Source organism: Anopheles marshallii, chromosome 3 (genome assembly GCF_943734725.1).
Source record: "Anopheles marshallii chromosome 3, idAnoMarsDA_429_01, whole genome shotgun sequence".
NCBI classification, from domain to species: domain Eukaryota; kingdom Metazoa; phylum Arthropoda; class Insecta; order Diptera; family Culicidae; genus Anopheles; species Anopheles marshallii.
This window is the reverse complement of record NC_071327.1, coordinates 10,445,744-10,468,985: the sequence shown is the minus strand read 5'-3', so window position 1 is coordinate 10,468,985 and position 23,242 is coordinate 10,445,744. Positions and strand designations below refer to the sequence as shown.

Sequence of the window (23,242 nt, the reverse complement as noted above, 5' to 3'; positions counted from 1 at the left end):
CAAAACCAACCATGATTCACAATACCGTACGCTGTGTGGATGGGGATCTAAGACTACGTGATCGTCCCTGTGCCACCCGCGGAACGTGCTCCGTCCTTTGAGCAGTGGTGATGTGCTGCAGGTGCTGCATTGCTGCATGTTGTTTTGGTAGCTGGCGTGCTCCACCGAGCGGCAGAGATGCAGTGGAGCTTTCGAACAGGAACCAAGGGGGCAGATCAGGTTTTGTTTGATGAGCTGGTGGTCTCTCCGGCTCTGTCCGCAATCATTCTCTCCATTCTCACAGGCTAGCTGTCTCGTTTCGTTCCAATTCCTCCGAAACAACTCTTTCGATCTCTCGTCGCCGCGAGATCGGGAGCGTGATCTGCCCGCGCGGATGCTGCGATGCAACTGTTGCCGCACGAGCGCATTCAGTTTGATCGCGAGAGTGCGTGCGCGCGCACACCATCGAGGCCTGTCCACCGTAAGCCAGGGGGCGATCTGCAGTGTTGTGTTACGTTTTCGGATGCAATTGTTCGAGTGTTCGCCACGGAGAGAAAGACTAGCCAGTAACGCCATAACCGGAAGATGCGCACCAACCGGCCAGATGAATCATCATCAGCAGCCAGGTCGGCTAAAGTGTGTCGGTTTAATCGCATCTCATAATTTGTGGAATATTCATAAATTGTGCTAATTGTGGTCGGGTGTGTCTCCATCGATCTTGGAGGCCTCTTGAAAGTGCATCTTGGTTTGATTTGTTTTCCCACGCCGTACCCGCTACGCGGCCAGTTTACTGTCCGGTTCTTCTGCAATCACACTGCGAGCGCACGAGTGCAGCAAATAATCGAACGCCAATCGACCATCGATAATGGTGAGCGAAGCCGTGATGGGGCATTAGTACCTCGTGCATCCCGCGCATCCCATCTTCTCCCCCCGCTTTGTGTCCCGGTGTCCGGCAATTTGTTGCAATAAACCGAGTGAATCGATTTCCTGTTTCGAGTGTCGTTTGGTTGAGTTGTGGTGGGCCCGGTCGGTGATTGAGTGGCACGCTGTGGTGTATCCTAAATCGCCCATTAAGGATAACTCTTCCGGAAAAGTGGTACGATTGCGAAGGAAGCTGGCAAGGTTGTACGTATCCTGCAATCGGGCCCCTGTGGTGTAACTGGCCATGGGTTGACCAACACCTTACGGGCAGTAAATGATCAGGTGGTGGCAACGCCTTAGCGTTCGGTGCCCGGGTAACCTTGATTGCTTTCGATTGGTCGGATGGGTTTCGGTTTGGTGGAAAACGGTGGAAATGCGAAGTGAGACCGGTGCCTTACGAAAATGTGCCACCGATTTGAGTGCTCTCGGTGAAGCGATAAAGGTGTGAGGATGAGGAACGACACCGGTTACGAGCTGTAGCGCCTGCTGTGCTAAGGAGAAGTGTTTCGGTGGAAAATCAAAGCGGAAATTAATACTGCGCCGAGTGCCGTCGGATAGCTGGACGAGCGATTGATTCCAGGCATAGGACACATGAAAAGTCAATTAGATTTTAGTACAAAGCGGTAATGAGTAGCGTGTGAGTATCGCAATTGAATCGATTGCATCTGTAAGAATATGTCTGCAGTTGGGCGGCTTGTCTCCCTCATAAAGAACAAACGTGTTGTCAGTTTGAGAGTGATTTATCGCTTCGCAAATAACCTCAATTAATTGTGAACTCCCTGCTTTGAGCTAGAAAACGTCACGTTAACAACCCTAAACAATGTTTGTGCCATGTTTTGCAGCGTGATCAAAGCGCGGTGCGCGAAATAGATGTCCGTCCATCATTGCTATACCTAGGCAAAACAAAACACACGAACCATTGTTTGGGGAATTCGCGCCACCACCCCCCATTTGCGGGGGGATAAACATCTCATTTGATAGAAAATACCCCTTTTTGATGCTTGGTCGGATCGAAAACATCATTTTTCAGAACAATCTGCCTCCGGTCCGGTGGGGTGTTTTTTTTCTGTCCATTAGAATGTGTCCCGCGTGCCATTTTGCCTGTGCGCCTTGCGACAGAACGCGCGCGGTACGGTGGATAAGATCAAAACGACAAGCGTGAGGGTTTGGGGGACCCTCAGTGTGTGAGGGCGGGACGTTGGCCATCATCGTGTCTTAAACAATGTGTTGATTATTATTATTTTAACTCAGTCGCGCTCATTCACAGTTGGGGGTCGGTTGAGGGGGGTGGGCGCGTTGTGCAACGCATCCGCAACGCATATGCTCCATTTCGTGTCCCACAACGGCCATCAATTCGTGGAATAAGAAGCTGTCTCCAACCGCGAGTTGTGGATGATGTTCTTTTATATTTTCCAAACAATTCTCTGCCGCGCCAGCTGAAGTGGTCTCTTTGGTGCGCCTTCGGGGGTTGATCAAGGAGTTACTTGTCTACCACAAAGCAGAGTAGCAACAAAAACTCGCCTAACGCTTGTTTTTTTTTTGTAGCATGACGTAAGAGGCACTCGGCGAGAAAGTGTTCTAGCGAGATCGGGAAGAATTGTAAAAACAAAAGCAAGATCATATCCGTCGTCTGTGGCGCGAACCGCGTGGAGTCATCACCGATCATCGTGACCGGCCGACACTGGCCGCTATTGTTTTGGTGTGCATTCCGCCCGGGCACAATGGTGCACGGGCCATAATCCCGCGGCCTCCCGCAAAGCGGGCCCCCCGCGCTCGTGAAGGGTGATTATGAACATGTAAACGAATGTAAATGCCCTCCAGGCGACAGAGCCGTGTGTCGGCGATGTTTGCTTTTGGCATGCTGTACGGCAACAAAAGGGTACACAGATGAGTCGGTTGTCTCGCGCGAAATAACACAACCCGCGGCCTTTGCGTGTGTGTGTCGACAGACGAACGGGCGAGCGAACGCGTGAACCGGAAATATTTTTCGGGGTAAATGAGTTTAAATAAAACAGATGTTGCCGCGTTTGCTGGTGTATCGTGTCGTGTGTGCGCTTCGGTCGTTTCAAACCCCAGAATGGTCAGGTTTCTTCACGGTTGCAAAAGAGCGCTGGGATGTTTTTTTTGGGGGAGAAAAAGCGACTTTGCGACTAGACAAACGTCGCGAGACATCGGTTTTGGGCTGATTGGAAAACCTGGGCGGGGAGGGAAAGCGAAATGCTACTGCTCGAGCAACATTAAACAGAGTCCATGCGGGACCGTTTCACGCGGGCAAGTGAACATTCATCAGACACGGCACGGTAAGACGGCGACCTGGCAGGGCCTTTGTTTCGTGCACCGACGTTCCGTGCGTTGCGTTTGTCAGAAAGGGGCCGTTGTTTAGTTTACCTTTTGACAGGTGACAGTCGCGAAAGCGAGCTAATGGATATGTGTGCTGGAAAGTTAGTTTACCTACACACTTGGGTGGTGATGGTGAAGTACCGTACGCACTTCGCTCACTTCGAGCACGAGTGAGCACGGGTGGGATAGTTTAGAACAAATAGAAGCCGACGGTTGTGAAACACTTCATTTGTTATTTAATAATGCATGAAGTTCCCGCCTGGATAAGAAGATGTTGCTTTGGTGAAAGATTCTTATTGCCGTTTTTGAATATTTTTTTCAAATTTGAATTGCATTGCTGCTGATACAGAGTGAAGATAGATACGCATTGATTTACTAGAATTGTAATAATGTTCTGTTTATCTCGATCTGATCAAGAATATACAAAACATTCGTCCTATCTGTGTTCAAATTTCGACTATACCCTGATATGCAAGATCAACATTCCAGTGCAATCTCTCAGTTGCTATTAAGTGTCAGGCATTTCTTTGGGAAAATCGACAAATATTATTCTGACGAATGAGAAAAAAAATAAGAAACAATATTTTAAAGAAAGATACATTTCCCACAAAGTTCTTCCAAAGATACAAAGTTTCACTACGTTAGAGCGTGTTTGGCGAATGTCACAAATGTCATTCTGTCCTTCAGAGTAATATTATTATAGTAGTTCTAGATTAAGACTTGTATTAAGACTAGTGGAAACCATTATATAATAGACTTGTAATAAAAATGCAAATACAAAACAGAATTACTCATCGCGGAATAAGAAACTCCCACTTGCAACTTGGTCGGTATTTCAGGTTTAGTACGTGTCACGTCAGATTGTAAGCGATGGAAATTCATGTTTTTATGCTTACCGGATTATAGTCATCTTCTTCATGATGAGCAAACATAAATGTAAAATAAAATACCTTTTTCGACGAGCAAAATCTCACACAACGAGCTCGATGGCCGGAATTTGCCATGTCGCATGTGTTGCAGAAACATTGGTCAGACATGGAATGTTTAGCAACTGAATTGCTAATAAGAATACCTCTATATGGAGCCAAGATTAGATGAAAATCAATGATATATCATACATTTGTGTACAATTTTGTTTAAGGACAGGAATTCAAAAAACAAAGAAACATATTGTTCAACATTAATAACGTCACTCAGTTTTATTCTATTCGAATGCTATCTAAAAAGAGCATGGACGGATGGAAACAGAACGATGTAATAATCAATAGGCTTCCTCTACAAAATGGTTTTAGGCACATTTTCTATCGGTTTTTTGTTTTCATATTGTGAACTGATGATTAGAAAATCATTTTAAGCCTGATTTGGATCTTCCCAATCGACGATTCCATTTACGTTCATATTGTTTCATAACTCGTTGGATGAGCATTTTCATGCTATTTGACTATATGCTCCAAGAACTTTGCTGACCACTGTCGTAGACTAAAGATGTTGAAAGATTCCTTATATGTTAGAATACATCATTCAGGGTTTGCAAATGAATATCGCGTATGAAACGAATGACTTTTCTACTCATTTAGGACAAGAAAATGAACCAGAAACTCCCGCATAACGAGTTTTTCATACAACGAGTGAAACACTGGGATGGATGAAACTCGATTAAACACGAATGGGTCGACTGTAGGTCGAACCCTTCAAACACATTTATGTGTTGTTTTGTTAATTGCGGCTTAAACCTCAATCCGCTTTTCACTTTATCGCAAGCACACTTATCGTTAGTTTTTAAGTGCATAAACCTGCATCAACTAATTATATTTAGCCATTTAAATTTCAATTTAATATTTACAAAATGCGAACTAAATATTTAGTTTTTTAAGCAATAATTTCCCTATTTAGTAAAATGTACTGATCTTCTCCCAACGTACAGTAGAGCATTGGTGTAAAACTCACCCAAAAAACCCCGGGAGTTGACGAGGCAAAGAATTTGTGTACATATGTGTTTTGTAGCAAAGCGGGCTAGGGTGGAGGAATTCATTCAACTCCACTTCTGCTTCATTCATTGATATGGTTCAGTCACCGTATTCGTTTGCTTCCTACTCATTCGCACACACTCACAGCCACATTCATACAAGGAACGCGTGAAACACCGTGGAAGGCTATATTTACAACCGGTACAGTTATGCTGCCGTGCATGGTGTTGCCCCAAATGCTCCACCACACCTTGCGAAACCCCGCGGGTGTACCGAACGAACGTCGCAAGACGTCGGATTTGGAACCGCGCAAACCAAGCAGGGAGGACACACAGCGCACATCGTTAGTACCTCTTCGGCACCAGGCAGTGAATTTCGGTACGGCCCCCTTTCACGCGCACATTGGCGAAATGTGCGTAAAGCGTGGAAAACGATGATGAAGTGCGTCGATTTTCCAGCCTCGAAGATCGCATCGTGCATCGTGCAAAAAAAAAGGTTTCGGTGGCAAAGTTTCCGCATGTCATGCGTCTTATGATACATGCCCGGCCTGTCAGCTTTCGGTCGCTTGGAGGTCGTGGTGGGATAGCAGGAATGGGGGGAAGACTTTAATTTTTGATGCTTAATGGGTCCCAACGCACGGTGCAACGGTGCAAATGTGAATGAATTGCTGGTGCTTGAATGAAAATCCACTGCAAATCGGGTGCGCACTACGACGGCGACGCTGGATTGTCGGGGGCATGATGGAGTGCCTCATCGTCAGAGAGGCCTCAGTTCGTTGACATTATTAAAAATAACTACCCAACGCGGTAATGCGAAACTGCGGGATTACAATTGCAAAAAAAAAGCCTCTGTACATGATCGTGAGTTATTGCGCGGAAATGAGCAAAACAACGCTTCGGTCTGTTGTTTTGCTGTACTATTAGCAATTAGCTTTCCCTTTCTTCATGAATCCGTGCGCTGTATTTTCATTGTCTGTAAACGTGTTTCTTCTTTTCTTTATCTTGCAGCGCATCAACGGAGCAACCGCAATCGGGAATGACTTAGAAGGAGAACGCACTTCGTTGAACGCATAACACACGAACAAAAAAAAAACACCACAAAATGGAAGACTTTCTGGAGGCGGTTCAGAGTGGCCAGTACGAGGTGGTGCGGGCCGCACTCGAAAATTCTGACCTAGATCTAGACTACCAGGATCCGGCGCGTGAGGGAAACAGTCCGCTGCATATTGCCACCATAGCCAAACACAATAAGACGCGCCTGATCGAGCTACTGATCGGGGCGGGTGCCGATTGCGATCTGCGTAATCACGACGACCTTACACCGGCGGAACTCGCGCTGGACCAAGGTTCACAGTACGTGGCGGAGTTTGCACTGTGCAAAGAGCTCGATGCCGTACCGGACGAGCAGGCCCTCCGCCGGCTCATCCGACGGGGCTCGGTAGAGCTGTTGAAGATTTTCCTCGAGAAGCGCGCGTTCGACATCCACACGAAGATGAAACTGTTCGCCATCCTGCTGGACGAGCTGACCGTGAAGGGGGTGCCGGTTGATCGATCGATGCGCGTCTTCCTGGAGTACGAGCTGATCGCGCACAGCTATGAGGAGGGCGCCGAGGGCAGCGGTACCAGACACCGGAGGCTCGGTGCGTCCGGTGGCGCTAGCTCGAAACGAAAGGCCGACGGTAAAGTGCAAAGCAGCACGGGCGAAACGGAGGCTGACGGGCGCATAGAGTTAGTGCTAAGCTATACCAAATACTTGACCGACCGGTACGACGATGACAACCTGAACGATCTGGACGACGAGTTTGTGGTGCGGCTGAGGGCGATTTGCGAGTGCTTGTACTATCTGGACGGGGTGGAATGTTGTGCCCCCCGGTCCGACTGGAAGCTGCTGAAGCTGATCCCACTCGGCGAGCTGGCCTATCTGTGCAGTGTGCTGCTGTCCATCCTGGAGAAAAGCGTTGGTTTCGAGATGTACAAGCTGGTGCTAAACAAGCCGATGGTCGTGTCGTTTTTGCGTGCCGTCAGTGCGGAGCTGGGGACGCTGGTGAAGGCGGGTACCCGCACCGTGCGCACCGATCGATCGTTTCAGTGGACACCGCAGCTGTTGCTCGATCTCATCGTGTGCATACGCGAACAGAAGCTGTCACAGTACGTTGGCCGGAGGCGACGCGCCTGCGAGGAGCTACGGCGCATCGCCACATCCACGTGTCCGCTCGGGGTGGCCGAGCAGGACCGCGTGCGGGTGGAGCTGGGCCGGCGCGAGCTGATCGCCCTGCAGGACGGTGTGCTGGAACGCGACATCAAATGGGGTGTAGCGGACTATGTCGCTTATCTGCGCGACGACCATCCGCTGACGGTGGGGCAACTTTGGCACCGATACCATCCGAAGCTCCGCCTCTCGAAGCGACAGGTGGCGTACGCGGCGAGCAGGCGCGAACTGTTGGCAAAGATTCGGGCCCGCCGGTTGGACGAGCTGAGCCGCAACAAGACGAAGCTGCTCGAGAAGGAGCTTGGGGCGCGGGAACTGCAGGGCACCCCGTCGGCAAGGACGGTGCGGCGTCGGCACCGGGCCGTGTTCGGGCAGATTCGGCGCACGTACGACCAGATCTGGCAGATGCACACGGTGAAGAAGGTTGCGTATTACGTCGAGAATGCGCTCGTCATCGATTTGGACGATCGCTCGAACGCGTCACTTTGTCTGATGGCGATCCGGCGGGTTATACAGTTTATCGGTGAGGCGTGCAACGAGTCCCAACAGCACCAGATCACCTTTGCCCGCATGCTGGCCAATCTGCTGGACCATGTGCTATCGCCGCTGTACTCCACCACGACGCTTGCCGACGAGGTCGGGCTTAGGGAATCGTTCTCCGCCCATTGCTCGGTGGGGAAATATTTTCTCAACAAAACGCTCACGGACGAACAGGTGAGAACGATACAGGAACGGTTGAAAGCGGTGTACCGGTTCTGTCTGTACGTCATCAACATACAGCTGATAGAGGCGTACAAAACGTTCCTCGGGACCGCTTACCGGTTGCGCAACACGCACCAGCTGCAGTCGTACGCACGGTACGTCGGGGAGCACAACCTCCACACACTAAGTCACATCAAGTTCGAGCACGTGTTTTACGACGAGAAGGAGACGGGCCGCATTGTGCAGGAGCTGAAGAAGATGTACGTCGGCATGTCGAACGAGCTGAAGCTGCTGTCGTTCATCGAGAAGAACATTCACTTCCGGTTCTATCACATGCAGTACCACCAGACGCGGCTACGCGTGACATTGTCCAACTTCGCCATTGTTTACCGGGCGCTGAAGGCGAACACGGACTATGGGTGTGTGCGGCGGTTGCTGCATTCGTATCTGCACCAGAGCTACCAGAAGTACGACATCTCCCGCTCGATCTCGATCTCCGATGCCAACCTAGCGCTCAAGGAGCTGCTACGGCCGTACAGCAGTATTAGCGAGAACGAGGACACTTTGAAGGTGGTGCGTCATCTGGAGGAGCTACAGAACCTGATGGACCCCGACCGTATGTTTGGCATCAATCCGGTGCGCTGTACTAGCGGCCATTCTTCATCGGAGGCAACGCGATACCAGAAGTTTACCCGCCAACTGTTGAAGGACATGAACGCACCCGCGCTGAACGATGACGAATTTCAACAGCTGCACGATAAGCTGTCCCGTGCGTACTACGGGAACATCTTTCTGGTGCAGCAACGCTACCACACGCTGGAGGAGTTCTTCCGCACGAAGGGAGTCGTTCTGGACGAAACGGAGCTGCACACCCGTCGGGAGTGTGACGAGGAAATGCTGCAAGAGCTGTTCGACTCGAAGGTGAACGATTTGGTGGAAATTCTGGAGAAGTTCGAATGTACTGATGTGCAGAATTTGTGCGAGGTGATTGCAGAGCTGCCGCCCGTGGTACAGTTTGCGCTGGAGTATGGTCTGCGGGAGCTGCTCGAAATACTCAGCTCCGTGAACGCTATCGGGCATTCGAACCGTTGGCACCCATTGCAGTGCAGTTCGGCCGTCTTGAGCGGTTACAATCTGAAAGCGTTCCTTGCTGGGGGACGCGAATCGTTGGTGCTGGAAAGTCTCACACTGAAATCGAACGCCACCATCTTCCTGAATGCGATCGTCTTCAAACACCGTTCGTATGAGCTTTATGGAGGAAGAACGGATGGCCGGCCGTGTGGCAAATCGAAACCGATGGTTGCCTGTTTCGCGGACAAGTTTGCCAACCGGTTGCAGTGGGTGGAACAGCAACGCACGCTGTACGAAGCGATCCGCACGGGTGAAATGGAACTGAGCACCTTACGGCGGCAGGTGCGCGATGGTGCGGAGATCGGTGGCAAACGGTACGGTTCGTTGATGCCCAACGAGTTGTGTCATTACGGTTTAATCGATTGTGCCATAGCGGGTGACTTCCGGGCGATGATCGATCTGCTGACGGAGGCGGACAGCACGGCGGAATCCGGCGGCCGCTCGTCCGAGCGGCATCGTCTCCTGCGCTACCTATCGCGTCGCACAACAAAGTCACACTTCATAGTGGAACCGTTGGAGCGGATGAAGGTGGAAGATCGTCACACGCTGGTGCTGTATCTGTGCATGTTCCACGGTGATGTTGAACTGTTCCGCACACAGCTCGCGCGCTACAACGCATACGACGAGCTGCATCTGTTCGTTAGCGCGGACGATCGCCGCTTTGTGCAGCAACTGTTGGGCGCACTGCCGGACTACGATTGGAGCCGTACCGATGCGAACGGGATGACCATCCTGCAGAAGCTCGTGAACGCTGGCAATCAGCCGGCCATTGAGGATCTCATCAAGCGCATGTCCTCCGAGCAGCTGAACTCGTTGTGCAGCATGAAGTACAACGCGTTGAATCTAGCGGCTCGTTTAAATCTCGTCGAGATCGTGCGAGTTTTGAGCAGCGCCGGCATCGACCGGAACGTGATGAGCGAGGACGAGAAGCTGCCAGTGTTTTGGTTGATCCAGTACGGTAACGCACGCACCGTCGTACAACGGACGATCGATGCGGCAACCGAGCTGACCGCTTTCTCCAGCGAACTGTGTCTGCTGCATCGGGCGATCGAGTACGACAATGAGGATGTGCTGCGGTACTTGATCGAGGACTGCAAGGTGGACCCGTCGCGTATCTACTCGAACTGCAACAACGTGCTACACGTGGCGGCCGGGTTCGATCGAAGCCGCATCTTGCGCTACCTGCTCACGATTCCCGGCCTACGCAAGATCGTCAACAACTGCAATCTGGTGAAGAACAGCCCACTGAACGTCGCCTGCAAGGAGGGTTACATCCGTTCGGCGCGGGTGTTACTCGCGCAAGGCGGCGCTAACACGGAAGCGCACGGTGAGTACGGGCTGAATGCGCTCGCGTTCGCAATGTACACCAACAACGTGAAGCTGGTGAGGTGTTTGTTCCGCTACGACGCAACGGTCGGCAATCCGCTCAGTTCGGACTTTCAGCCGATCAACATGGCGATCCGGAATTGTAACATTCGCCTGCTGGAGCTGCTGCTGCGACGCGGCGTGGACGTCAACAGTGCCCCGCTGTGCTTTATCAACGCGGTGTACGCACAGTCGCGCGACATCGTGCAGCTGCTGATTAGCCGGGGCGTGAAGCACGTGAACCATCGGGACGAGTTCTGCCAAACGGCGCTACACCTGTGTGTGGAGCGGGACGAGTATGAAATGGCGCGCGAGCTTATCCGGTACGGGGCACACATTAATGCCAAAAATCGCTCGGGAATGACACCGCTGCATCTGGCCGTACAGCGTGGCAACGTGCGGCTGGTGCAGCTGCTGCTCGACCACAAATGCTCGGTAGATGAGCTCAACTATCACGGGGAAACGCCACTGATCCGGGCGGTGGTTAGCAATAACATAACGCTCGTGAAGATCCTGCTCAACAACGGTGCCAGCATCGAGCGGCTACGGAACAGCGATCCACCGGTGCTGCTCTACCTGGTGCAGGAAAACCACGAGGACATTCTCGACTATCTGCTGGAGCACTACCAGTTCAACGCGAACGAGCAGGACGCGTACGGCAACACACTGGTGTACGTGGCAACTCAGCACAACCATATCAACATCGTGAAGCTGCTGGTGGACAAGTATCGCGCCAAGACGAACCCGACCAACCACAAGAAGCTAACGCCGCTCATGATCGCGCGCGTCAAGGAGTACAAGGAGATCTTCCATTTCCTAGAGGCACGTCTCGTGGAGGAGTAAACGGCGCTACCACGTTGGCAGTGTGCGGTTAGACAAACTGCTGCTTTTATTTATTGCTCCGCAAGCGGGAAGAATCACGCGTTTTTTACGTGGCACGCGTGCGGGCGGTGGGGGAAAATGTTTTGTTTTATATTGCATAATGCAGGAAGGTGAACAGTTTATTTATTTGTAATTTGCATCACAGGTTAGGTGGCTGTTTTGTATAGTTTCGCTTTCACCGCAAGGGACAAGTGCAAAAACGAATTGGGACGCGGGAAGAGATGTGCCATAAATGTAGTTTTGTTTGTTTTGTTTTGCCGTTTTTTGTTTAGTTTCGTTCGGCTGCTGCTGGTGTAAATCTTCAACCCGCAGCCTGGGGCGGGGTGGCAGAAAATGAAATCGCGAAAAACGGAAATGGCATCTCGTTTGTCGAGTTTTAGAGGGTAGTTTTGTAGCACAAATGTACGAAATGTAAGAATCCAATAATTGTCATCCTAGATGAAGCAGCTATAGCGCATAGTGTAAGCGTAGTAGCCCGTGACTTAGTGACAGCGAGTTTGTGTGTGTGTATGTGTTTGTGTTTGAGTGTGAATATTGTCGAAAGAGAGAGCGAGAGAGAGATAGAGCAAGAGAGAGAGAGAGAGATGGAAAGAAAGAATAAGGGAGTGCAGAGAGGGCTGTACGTAAACATAGTCGCTCTCTTTTTTCCCCACATGTACTTACCCAGCGGCACACAAACAAAGGCACTCTTCATTGTACATAGTCTAATCACTCATTTACATAGAGAAGTGGAAAGAGAGAGAGAGAGAGAGAGAGAAAACGAATACAAATAGAACAAATGCATGTAACGAACACGACACTCTCCACACACAGTTGCTGTCCTAGGACATTCCAGGTGATAGTGCAAATTGTCTTTATTGCTTTATTTTTTTTTTGCTGAGTTATTAAACCACGCGTTTCCGTCAAAACTAGCAGCGAACTCGTTTCACACCCGGCGCAACACCACTGTTCCTTCTGTTCGGTTCCGATCAACGTTAGTAAGGTAGTGAAGCACTTTTGTTTGCTTGTAAAATATATAGTAATCCCCGTGCGCGGTTCGTTGCGTGCGAGAAGGCCAGCAGCGCGTAAGGTGTACTTCCCGCGTGAGAACAAAAAAAAAAAATACAATTAAAATAACATGCCATTTCTTTTGTTGTAGTACACGGTCGAAGGGTAGAATGTAAAACCATATATAATGTGCCACAGTCGCTTAGGTTTAGGGTTTTGACATATATATATTTTTTTACTTTATTTTACTTTGTTGTGTGCCAAATCCCGAATATTACCCGCCATAGAAGAGACAGATTTCCTCCTCGTTGTACAAAGTGACGCGGCCATCTTGTGGGTGTTTTTTGTTCGTTTTAATTAAGTAGACATCGGTTTAGCGAGCGGTGGAAACAATTTTCCTGGCTCGATCCGTCTTTGTACCTTTTAGCCAAGATTTTTAATCATATTATTTAGTGCAACAATAGACATACATAGGAAGAGAGCAAAGAGGATGAAAGAGGAGAAGGAAGAGAGAAAGAGAATGAGAAGGACACACAATACGAAATATTTATTGTATAGACTAGACGCTGGGGTGTCTTTGACGTGGCACAATACGTAATTGTTGGCGTGGCAATGTAAGGCAGTTTCCCGGAACGCTATGTACTTATCCATCCCTTCCGTTTGTTTGTTTATTTTATGTCCTTATTATCACGCGTAAGGGTCCCTAGCAAGGTAAATAGATTGATGCACGGTGGTATAGCGAACATGTTGTACACCATCTTGTACGATACTTGTCTAGATTAAACAATAATCGCAACACTAAAAACAACGGTTAAACTTGCGTGTCGTTCTGTTTCACCCACTTAGTTTGAACTGAGATGAAGGCCACTGGCGAGCCATCGCCTTTCACATTCGATCTATTACACAACCCATTTACGGCATGAGTAGCATGCAGCAGCGAAGTGCAGTATGTCTGAAGTGAATATTGGAATAAACGTATTGTTTTTTGATAATACAACATCTTATCGTGTTTTTGATTACCGTAAAATAAGCTTAGGAAATTATTAACATGCTTTTTCCGTGAACGGAAAGCTTATGGAGACGCATGGTCATTTTGAAGAATAAATATCACGTGATGAAAAATTTCATTGAAATATTTCACTGGATATTCCAACAACGCTGCAGACGGTTGCGTACAAGTGATGCTGTGCTATAAACTAGCTTTCATGTAGCATAAAATTAAAACCACAGAGTAATTGTTGATAATACGTAAGTTAATAAACTTTCCCATGCAGTTCATTTTATTTAATTTAAGTAAAGAAATCCGTAAGTATAAAATTTATTATATTATTTACTTCGTATAACTTCGCATTACTTTATTTTCTTCCTGATGAAAAGAATCTAAGAATTTCTTAAGAAATTTTGTGATTTGATCGTAATTATACTCATTTAATCTCTTCAGGATAATGAAGTAAGAGCAGGGAGCGCTAAGAAGCGCTTGAAACACTTACAGTATCTTCGAATATACGTTGCCAACGTTTACTAGTAAAATGTTAGGTTAGTTAAATTTTGAACAATCTTTTCTTTGTCTCATAGTAACTCTATGAGATCTTTAAGAATTTTCATGGTATTTTAGATTTGTTTTACACGGAATTATGAACATATTGAATTCTTACACCAACGTAATTATCATTTGCAAAATATTTATTAACAGTATTAACAACTATTGTATTGTGTACTCTATAAATATCACCAACGTCCCGCTATCTTTGGTACTCGTGCACATAGCAACAGATTGAAATGTTTCATCTACAAATGCATTTAGCATGCTATAAAGTGCATTGGGCTTTGCGTGTATGGCATTTTCCAATCAAAAGCGCACCGAAGGCACTTCGTGTAAAATCAAACGTCGAGGTAAAATTTTAATTCCTTACTTTGATATTTCAGCTTTTACGCCTTAATTTAATGAATTCACAAGGCATATTATCCTTGAACTTTACCTTATCACGAGCATGCTCGTTTGAATAATCCTTTTTATGTGATTTAATATCAATTTAAACATCATGCTAGTTTGATGCATTTCGAAACATTATCTGTTTTACAAATTTATATTGTTTGATAGAGTGCATTTAAAACGCCCATTAATGGACTGCATTAAGAAAAGCCTTGAGTCACCCGTAAATGAACAATCTTATCAAAACTGCAAAGTGTAATTAAAGAAAAAAGTGCTGTGACAGTGTGACGTTTCATTCTTGCCACTCTTCGCACGCACCGTTCCATTAAAAACTTCACGTACTGTGTGTGTGTGTGGTGCACTATGTGCGAACAATCGAAACGATCCACTCGGTGATGCGCAAAGTATCTACCGTAACAATAATCGTATCACGTAATCAACGCCTCGCAACGAGCACTTGGTTTAGCAGATTAAGAGCAAAGTTTTGTAAACTTTTCTTGCCGGGGGTTTGAATTTATCACCCGAAGGCGATGCTGCTGCTGATGATGATGATGATGCTGATGAGCTGTAGGGATGATTTATCACGATTTGGTGGCTTTTAGTCTTTTGATTCTTGTTTTACACCGGCGGTTTTTTTGGGGGTTGGTTCAAGAGTTGAAGAAAGCTTTAAAGACTTGTTGGTAGTGTGTGTGTGTGCGTTACCATTCCAGTGCGGTGTTCTCGTGACATCAACTATTCAATTGTACACCCTTCTCAATAGTGTAAAGTAGGAATAGGAAGCATTTAGCAGCGATTGAAACATTTCCAGCGTCATCGGATAAACGTTGCCAACTGTTATCTGTGCAATTGAAGATATTAGGTGTTGAAGAAAGATGATTTGATATACCGATAAAACAGATACCTCAAGTGGTCGCTGAGCACGGATAATTATCAGCAGCAGCTTCTTTTTTATAGCATCGTTCACATTCAGCCATGGTCCACTGTAGGCAGCCTCCGCTATAGCCATACTTTCCTCCCGCACCTCGTTCGAGTGCCAGTAGAAGGCGAATATTTGCGTAAGGATCATGAATATGTACGCACCGACGATAACGATTTGTGCCATCACACTGATCTGGAAGAGAGCATTGATTTAAGTTTCTAAAACTTCCCCCGACTCGCGAGCAGCTCATTACGATGTTCAGCAAGAAGAGTAAGGCACAAAGCATTAAACCAAAAGAGAGGAACTCTATCAAACAGATGTAAGTCACCAGGTCGTTTAGGTCTTGAACATAGCTGCAAGAAAGAGACCGCATAGCAAATAGGCCGCACATTATTCTCATATTTAACAAACAATTCTACTTTCGTACCGTATTATGCGTTTATGATCTTCGATCAGCTTCTGCAGCTTGCGGTTCAGCGCCGTCGTTCTTTCGGCAAGATTTTCCGTTCGGAAGTTTCGCAGCTGATGCTGCAATGTTTTTATCTGCACCAACCCGAACAGTGTGCTCGATGTGAAGAAGCTGGTGTAGGGGATGTACATGCAGCACCCGGGAAATGTGAGCACCAGCTGGGTGAGGTAAAATATTTCGTACTGCGGAGAGTTAAAGTTGTTCACACCCGGTATGAACATGCCGTACGGTAGTCCCCGTTGGCCGGTAAACAATGGGTACACAACAAAGCAACCACTGATGAAGGCACCGAGTGCTAGATTGGAGATCGATAAGAAGCGGGCACGCTTGGTGTAGGTGGTGACCAGCTTGGTGATAACTTCGTCGTTGAGTGCCTAAATAGCATGGGAAGATGAATGTTTTGTACGTTTATGTAAAACAACTAATTGTAGTGAAGGACGTCATCAAGTCTAAAATCTTGCGTGTAGGAAATTCTCAATTACTCCTAAAACTATGCAATCTTCACAACTTTACTCCTGAAGCTATGCAATCCTAGTGATAAACCGCGTCAATTGCTCATAGAAATCTTGAATTTGAAGGTAAAACTTACGCATATTTCCTCATAGACACCGGCAGCGCCGGCCAGAAAGGATTCATACTTATCTCGATTGTAAACAAGTATGAGCGTTCGCAGCTACACACGATGCATCGCCCGGGAACGGATTGCAAAACCACGGAAGCCACAAATTAATCAACCCAATCTCGTGCACCAACCGAATCAGCGCACTTACCACAGCGTTGAAATAGAGTACCGCAAAATAAGCATTAATAATGACCTCCTCGATGTTGCCCCACGCTCGGTACAGATCGGCAAACATAAACACGTTCAGCACCGTCACGGGAATGATGCTGATGTAGCGACGCCAGTTGTGCACCAGCACGAACGACCAGAACCGCCAAACGCGCACATTCACCGACAGCAGTGGACAGTCAAGAATTTTCATTTCGGTCAAAATTTAGAACCAGGAAAGGCGGGCTGCTGCTGTCGAACCCGGAACCAGAACGCTCGAACTCGAAATGAAGTTATTAAAAACCACTTAGGGAATGATGCCGAAAGTGTTCGTGAGGTCTGCTTTTAAACCAAATGTTCTGTCCCCCTTTTCGACGGCCCTCATTCCAGGGAAGGAATCGCCCGTACAGTGGAAGAAATGAAAAATTCATCACCATTTTAAAAACGCGAACCACACTCGAGACGCGCCCTGTCCGGACCCTTCTCAGGAGCATCGTTTAAACTCTTGTGCAGCGAACGGAGAATATTAGTCCCGTGCTGCTCGCCCATATTGCACGCTAATGAATTAGCTGAAAGCAGGAATTAAACCTTCACTCAGGCGCCCATGTACAGCGGATACAGCTTTGTGCTGCTTTCCTATCCTGTTAGAAGGTTGAGTGGACACGAAAAAAAAAAAACGGCACCGTTTCATATCCAAAATGGTTCCCACCACAAGGGATACCGACCAATTAAGGACGTTTTCGAGCGTGGCGAGGGCACTATGGGGTCATGAATCCACGGACAGAGAAAAGTGTCTCGAAAGTCCGCTTGTACACGGTATCCTTATTCGATAATTGGTGGTTTCCAGTGTCAAGCTCTATTATCTTTTTTTTCCCTTCCCCATTTGTTGGAACATTTCCGTTCCCAAGGGACTAACAAGGTAAATTTAGAAAACAGTGAACACTAACAATGCTTTAATAAGGCCCTTTTGTGCTATGACACGTTTTGTGCTGACAGGCAAGGAATCGTGAATTATAATTTCGCCTGAAAGCATGCAATGCGCACAACAAATGTGCTTTTTTTGAGGGCCTTTTTCTTTTCATTTTTGCTGCCACAAAGTTGTCCCCTGGGTTGGTTTTCTGCGCATCGCACCATAAACGGTTACTGTTTGTCGTGTTAAAACACCACCCCCTAGTGTCCAGTCTCGTGCTTGACGTGTTATAGTTTTACGCGGCAAAAGCCAACAATTAACGTCACTCCGAACGATATGGTTAATGCATATGCTGGACGTGAGAAAATCCAACACAAACACTCTGTCACACGCTGTGTGACAAAACAACTGGTTTCGTATAAAGAAACTCCGCTTTTCTTTGGTGCTAGCATGAATAAAAAAGGAACGCTAAAGCTTTTGAAAAGTTCCACCTCAGCAAGGATGGAAGGCGCCACATTTAGACAGCGTTTCAGGTTTTTCTCAACACTAACACCGTTTTGGCGCAGCGCAATCGATTAGCATTGGTTCGGCAAATTCAATTATTTGCGTTTTGCCATTTCTCCGTGGTGCATAAAAGCAGTAAAGGGGGAAATCATTTGCAGAAGAACACCTGGGGATGCGTTTTTTTTTTGCGCTCCGTTTGCTTTCGGTGTTGCTGTGTTGATGCATTTAGAACGCGCGAGCGCTACACAAATTGCTTTGCACGCTTGAAAATGGATGCAATTCGTCGTGTTTTACCGCGCGCTTTGGAAGACTCACCCAACGATTGCGTAAAGCAATCAATGAAAATTACATTTTTTTTGTCTCCTCCCACTGCATTACGGGTGTCCGATTGGGGACGGCGTATAATGACGCGATGGTGTTTCGGATTACAATTATCAAGCTGCAACACTCGAGCGCAAACGAAAACCATCCCCCTCGCGATGGTGATGATGCTCGATGAACCGTGCGCGTTGAGCGTTTGCCGGAACTGCGCCACATACGATTTTTATTCGTGTGAAATTATTCCACCAATGCATATATCGTGTTTCATGTGCTTTACTATTTCTGCTGTAGTATTTTTGTTTTTCGTCTCTGCTCCTACCCTGCTGCAATACCAATTTATAATTTTGGTTTCGAATTGCAATACCGGTGAACCGTATTGATGCAATTCAAATTTAAAAAGTCAATCGTAGTAGCATGCTGGGAGCGTTAGCGAAGCGTTGATGTCATTATCGCAGGATACCATATAACGAGTTAACAACATGGAAACAGCAACATGTGTAAAAGAAAAACAGTGAGGAGTGGGAGATAGAGAGAGAGAGAGTGACAGAACGGACGGAAGAACGGGTTTGGAATGTCAATTTGATACATTAATGCGATGGCGCATTTTATTATCCATCATCATGGCAGCGCCGGGCGAAAACATCAAAGCATACCACCATTGCCACAATATTATACTTGGAAGATTCCTGACAGTGAATTCCAGCAGGGATGAGCAATTAACACAGTGTTCGTACCTTACACCAAACCCGAGGTACGAGAAACCGGACAACATTGGTCATTAATGAAGCAGCAAAAATCCTTCAAACCACATTAAATGTAACCATGCGGCTAAAGCCAGCGTTAAACAGGATTCTTGGCATGCTTCGTTCAAACAGTCGGGTGAACTTCAATGATTAAGCTTGCAACTGTCGACTGGCTAAGCGAAACGGGGCTTCTTTGGTGTTGGGACAGCGTGAAATTCTTTCTCCCTGTCGGAGACAGCGTAAAAACCGCTCGAACTTCTTTGTCTCCTCTCGACTGCCAACGACGATCACGGCGATGATGGTGATGATGTTGAGGATCGTGCTGCTGGTAAGTAAAGATCTGGTGCATTTTCCTGCCCTTCGAAAGGCATAAGCCGGAAAATGGATAGTTGGTGAAAAGTTTTCCTTTTAATTTACTTTTGCTCGCTCCTGCCCCAATGAGTGCTAATGGAAGCTCGTCCACTTGCGTTCCAATGTGTACCGTAACCGGAGGAGTGGGTAGTGGAGGAGGGTTGGGTTGGTTGCATCGGAAGCTCGGGGGCTGACTAAATGACACAGAGAATTGTATCGAGCTTAAGGTTTCCCTTCCCGGGCAATCTTTTGAAACCATAGAAAAGTTTGCTGCCGCTCGTGCTCGGTAACTTTCGCTCGCTAAAGTTTTATTTTTCCCCTTTTTTACTGAAAAGAAATAGTTTGGGCGCGGGAAGAAAGTGTCTTGCTGTTTGTGAAAGGTTGTTGTAAAACATTGATTAGTGCATTCGGTTGTGTTAATCGTGTTGCAAAAGGTGGATTTGCTTTTAATTAACAGATTGTTTTTTAGTTCAATAATTGTGTGAAAACAATGGAAAAATCCCCAGGCGTAGTATCGCATCTAGCGCCAACAGTCTAGACAGTGCCCGATGACGCAGCTTTCTCGGTCGCCGCACCAGCGACCAATCGAAAGTGGGACGTTATTTCTTTCGGCTGTCGTTAAACATGAAATATGGAGTCTTCGCTTGTCGCCGGCGCTGTTCCGTGAAAAAACGGGCCACCGCATACCGATCGCGATGGTTGGCTGGCTAGCAGGGCTTGAATCCGCCCGACAGCTGGTTCCAGGGGACGAATACTCTCGCTGGTGCGACTTGTGTGACTTCCGGCTGTGTATCCGAATTACAGCAACCCGCCCGAAACCCGTGTTTTATTCACACATTTTACAATTTGATGAAGCGCCGAATCGTGTCGGAACCCGGTGGCAAATGTAATATTGGACGCAATGCAACATAAAACCATCCACAGCATCCTTGCGGTGCGGTGTGGTGCGAAGCATTTTTGATGGTGCATAAAATCCTTCGTCTAACCGGAAAGGAAGCACTTGGTTTCGTAGGTGGTTTATAACGTTGACGGGCAACAAATTAGATTTTAGATTTTTCAAACACTACCCCCAACGGTTGCTAGTCCCCAAAGCGCCATGTTGAATCGCCCCGTTAGTATCTCTGCAAAATGGAACGATTTCATATACGCAGGGGTGTAAATTGTTGCTCTGTGGTACCGTCGTATCGTTTGCGGGTAGTATTTGCAACATTGAGATCTTTTTGTGCGTTTTGGGAATGAATGTTACTACCATATGGGGTTTTATTTACAATGTTTCCATTTCGGTGGTACTGATATGTCTTTCCTTCCACAGATGGCTATTTGTTTGATTCGAAACGCCTGAATGTATGCAATCGTTTGAATTCGTTACACTGAATGGTGGCTAATAGGATTTCATTTTGACCATATTTCTACACTGTCGGATGGCTTGTCCAATACTAGAAAACATTACATCACTCTTCCTTCGGGCACATGAAAATGTTTAGTATGGAAGAATTTCCACTGGAAGAGAGACCATCGAGATGTGTGAATATTTCTGAGATAGTTTTCTGTATAAAAACCACGGGAAATAGACAGTTATGAGTTTCAAATTATTGATCACAAGACCTTTAATTCATGGACAAGTTCAACTGTCTAAATTTCGAGATCGAACACATGTCTAGCAGGTGCATTGAAAGCTCTTTGCATGGCGTGTTAATGTTTCTCCTTGGTAACCAAATAGTTTGCTTTGTTTAGCGACAATCGGTAATAGGTCAATATTATGATAATTAACTTTACAATTACTACACCGATCAAAAGAAGGTGGTTGATTTTATAAAGACGAGCGAGTTGCATACTTTGAGGAGGAACGTAAACATACTTAACGATGTATGGTAAGGAATGGCGCCTAAAGTCACGCAATCCGATTGACAAATTGACATTTTTAGTGTTCTTTTATTGTCCAAGTTGAATAAATCCTTAAACGCTTCAGAGTAATGCTTTACCTAATTCTATAATTGTATTTGAAACATTAAATATTGCACAATACAATTTTCACTTAAATCTTGGAGTATAAATACTGGCATTATTCTGAGATATTACGGATATCACTCCCATACGCTAAGTAAGGTAGAATTATCTTGTTTGTTTTAAATAGCAGATGGTGCAAACTTTGATTACCGAGCGATAGCAAGCAATCATCAACCATTCCCATTGTGACATTGCTTTAAAGTAATTCCCACAGCACACAACCACCAATACTCATGACGGCCTGAAATCAGTCAACAGCCATCAGGAATGTGGCAGTAAAAAGTTTTTCAACAACCTTCCAACCATACCTCTCCAGCAAACCAGTTCCCATTGGGTAAATTAACTAATTGTATGCTCACCGAAAAACGCGGAAGCTGTTTGTAGCGCCCCACCTCCCATACGCGCCTCAAACATCCGGCACATCCGAGCAGTAGCTTGAGTAGAATCCCACTCATTAGCCTGAAGGAAGAGGCGCACACACACACAGCACGTTAAACCACCAGCCTCCAGCCAAAACGGATGGGCTCGGTACGAAACATGTCGTCAAGTCGTTTCACCCGGCCGGGATTTTGCTGTTTGCAAAATGTGAAATAAAGCACCACGAACGCGAACACCGAAGTCGGACTGATTCAACTGCCAACTGTCACACTGATGCGATGATAGCGATGGGCGGGTTTTCGTTTTTCAGCTAAACACAAAAACATGCAGTGCACACGGCCAGGTATGTGCGGGAACATGGTTCGGTTCGTTTTCATCCATCGGACGGAAAGTGCTTTTACGCGTACAGACATCGTGTTCATTACGGGGGAGGGGAGGCGCTTTATTGAGCGAAAACAAACACACGCGCCGAAAAACGTGGTCCATTCTCACTTCCGTCCGGGCGATGCACGGGATGGACAGGCAACAACTCGCTCCCAATGACGACACACTGACATTGTTTTGATAGGCTATGGGTAAAAGGAAAATCGATGGTGGCGTTGTTAGCGAGTGAAGTGCGCTTCATTTCGGGCTCAATTGTGTGGACCAAAATGGACAGTACCATCATCATTGGTGGAATTAAATTCTTAACTTGAGCCACCGTGTATTAGAAGATTACAATCGATCGACCGACAAGCTTTCTATTACTCAAATGATGCATCTGTTTAAAATTCGCTAGTAATTGGCTTTGCGATGAGTATTGCATACCTTTAGGCGTTTATATTCAGATATTTTTAAATGTTGTTAGAACACCTACCTACCTACAGAAAGAAAGTTTTTAAGGATGTAATTCGAAATTTTACGCCACCTAAAGTTGTTAAGGCCAACATTTTACTTCTATCCGCTTGCTGGTTGCTTATTTATAGTGCTGTCAACCGGTGTATGTGCCCATGAAAACAACGGAAAATCAATGGCTACAATGCACCGTGTTTCACTAGCCGGTCCGGTCATCGGTGCTGTAAAAGCAACTCGCAGAAATCGTTCCCAATAGATGTCCTCTCGCGTATCACGGTACGATATGATAATTTTGCTAATTTATTACCCAGTACCTTTGCTTCCGTAAAGCTTGCCGGCCCATCCAACGCGACCGTGATAAACTGCAAACCTTTTCCTACGATGGTTCACCGGGCGGATAATAGGGAAAGGCACACAGGAAGAGTGTATTGAATTTTTGTGCAATTTGTCAAACCCCATAGACAGCACAGGTGGTTTTGCCACGAAGTTTCATTCCATGGCCGGGTAAGCCAGCTCGCTACCTTTTATGCGACCAATACTTACCTGTTACTGGCAGGATACAGGGGTTTGGGAGAGATAAAAAAAAAACACGGATCGAAGGTTGATAATGGACAATGTTGGT

At 46.8% G+C, this 23,242-nt stretch overlaps 2 protein-coding genes across 2 annotated transcripts; one reads left to right on the top strand and one right to left on the bottom strand.

Moving 5' to 3' along the window:
• Positions 1 to 6,308: 6,308 nt before the first annotated feature.
• Positions 6,309 to 11,456, top strand: LOC128716263 (uncharacterized). Its single transcript, XM_053811183.1, has one exon. The coding sequence runs from the start codon at positions 6,309 to 6,311 to the stop codon at positions 11,454 to 11,456; it is 5,148 nt and encodes a 1,715-aa protein (XP_053667158.1).
• A 3,695-nt stretch (positions 11,457 to 15,151) lies between these two features.
• On the bottom strand, positions 15,152 to 16,789 carry LOC128716264 (odorant receptor Or2-like). The gene is made up of 6 exons (XM_053811184.1): positions 16,574 to 16,789; positions 16,393 to 16,476; positions 15,762 to 16,177; positions 15,588 to 15,687; positions 15,317 to 15,526; positions 15,152 to 15,253 (listed from the first exon to the last, which is right to left on the bottom strand). Exons 1-6 carry the CDS (start codon positions 16,784 to 16,786, stop codon positions 15,152 to 15,154), a joined length of 1,125 nt encoding a protein of 374 aa, XP_053667159.1. The 5' UTR covers positions 16,787 to 16,789.
• Positions 16,790 to 23,242: the final 6,453 nt, after the last annotated feature.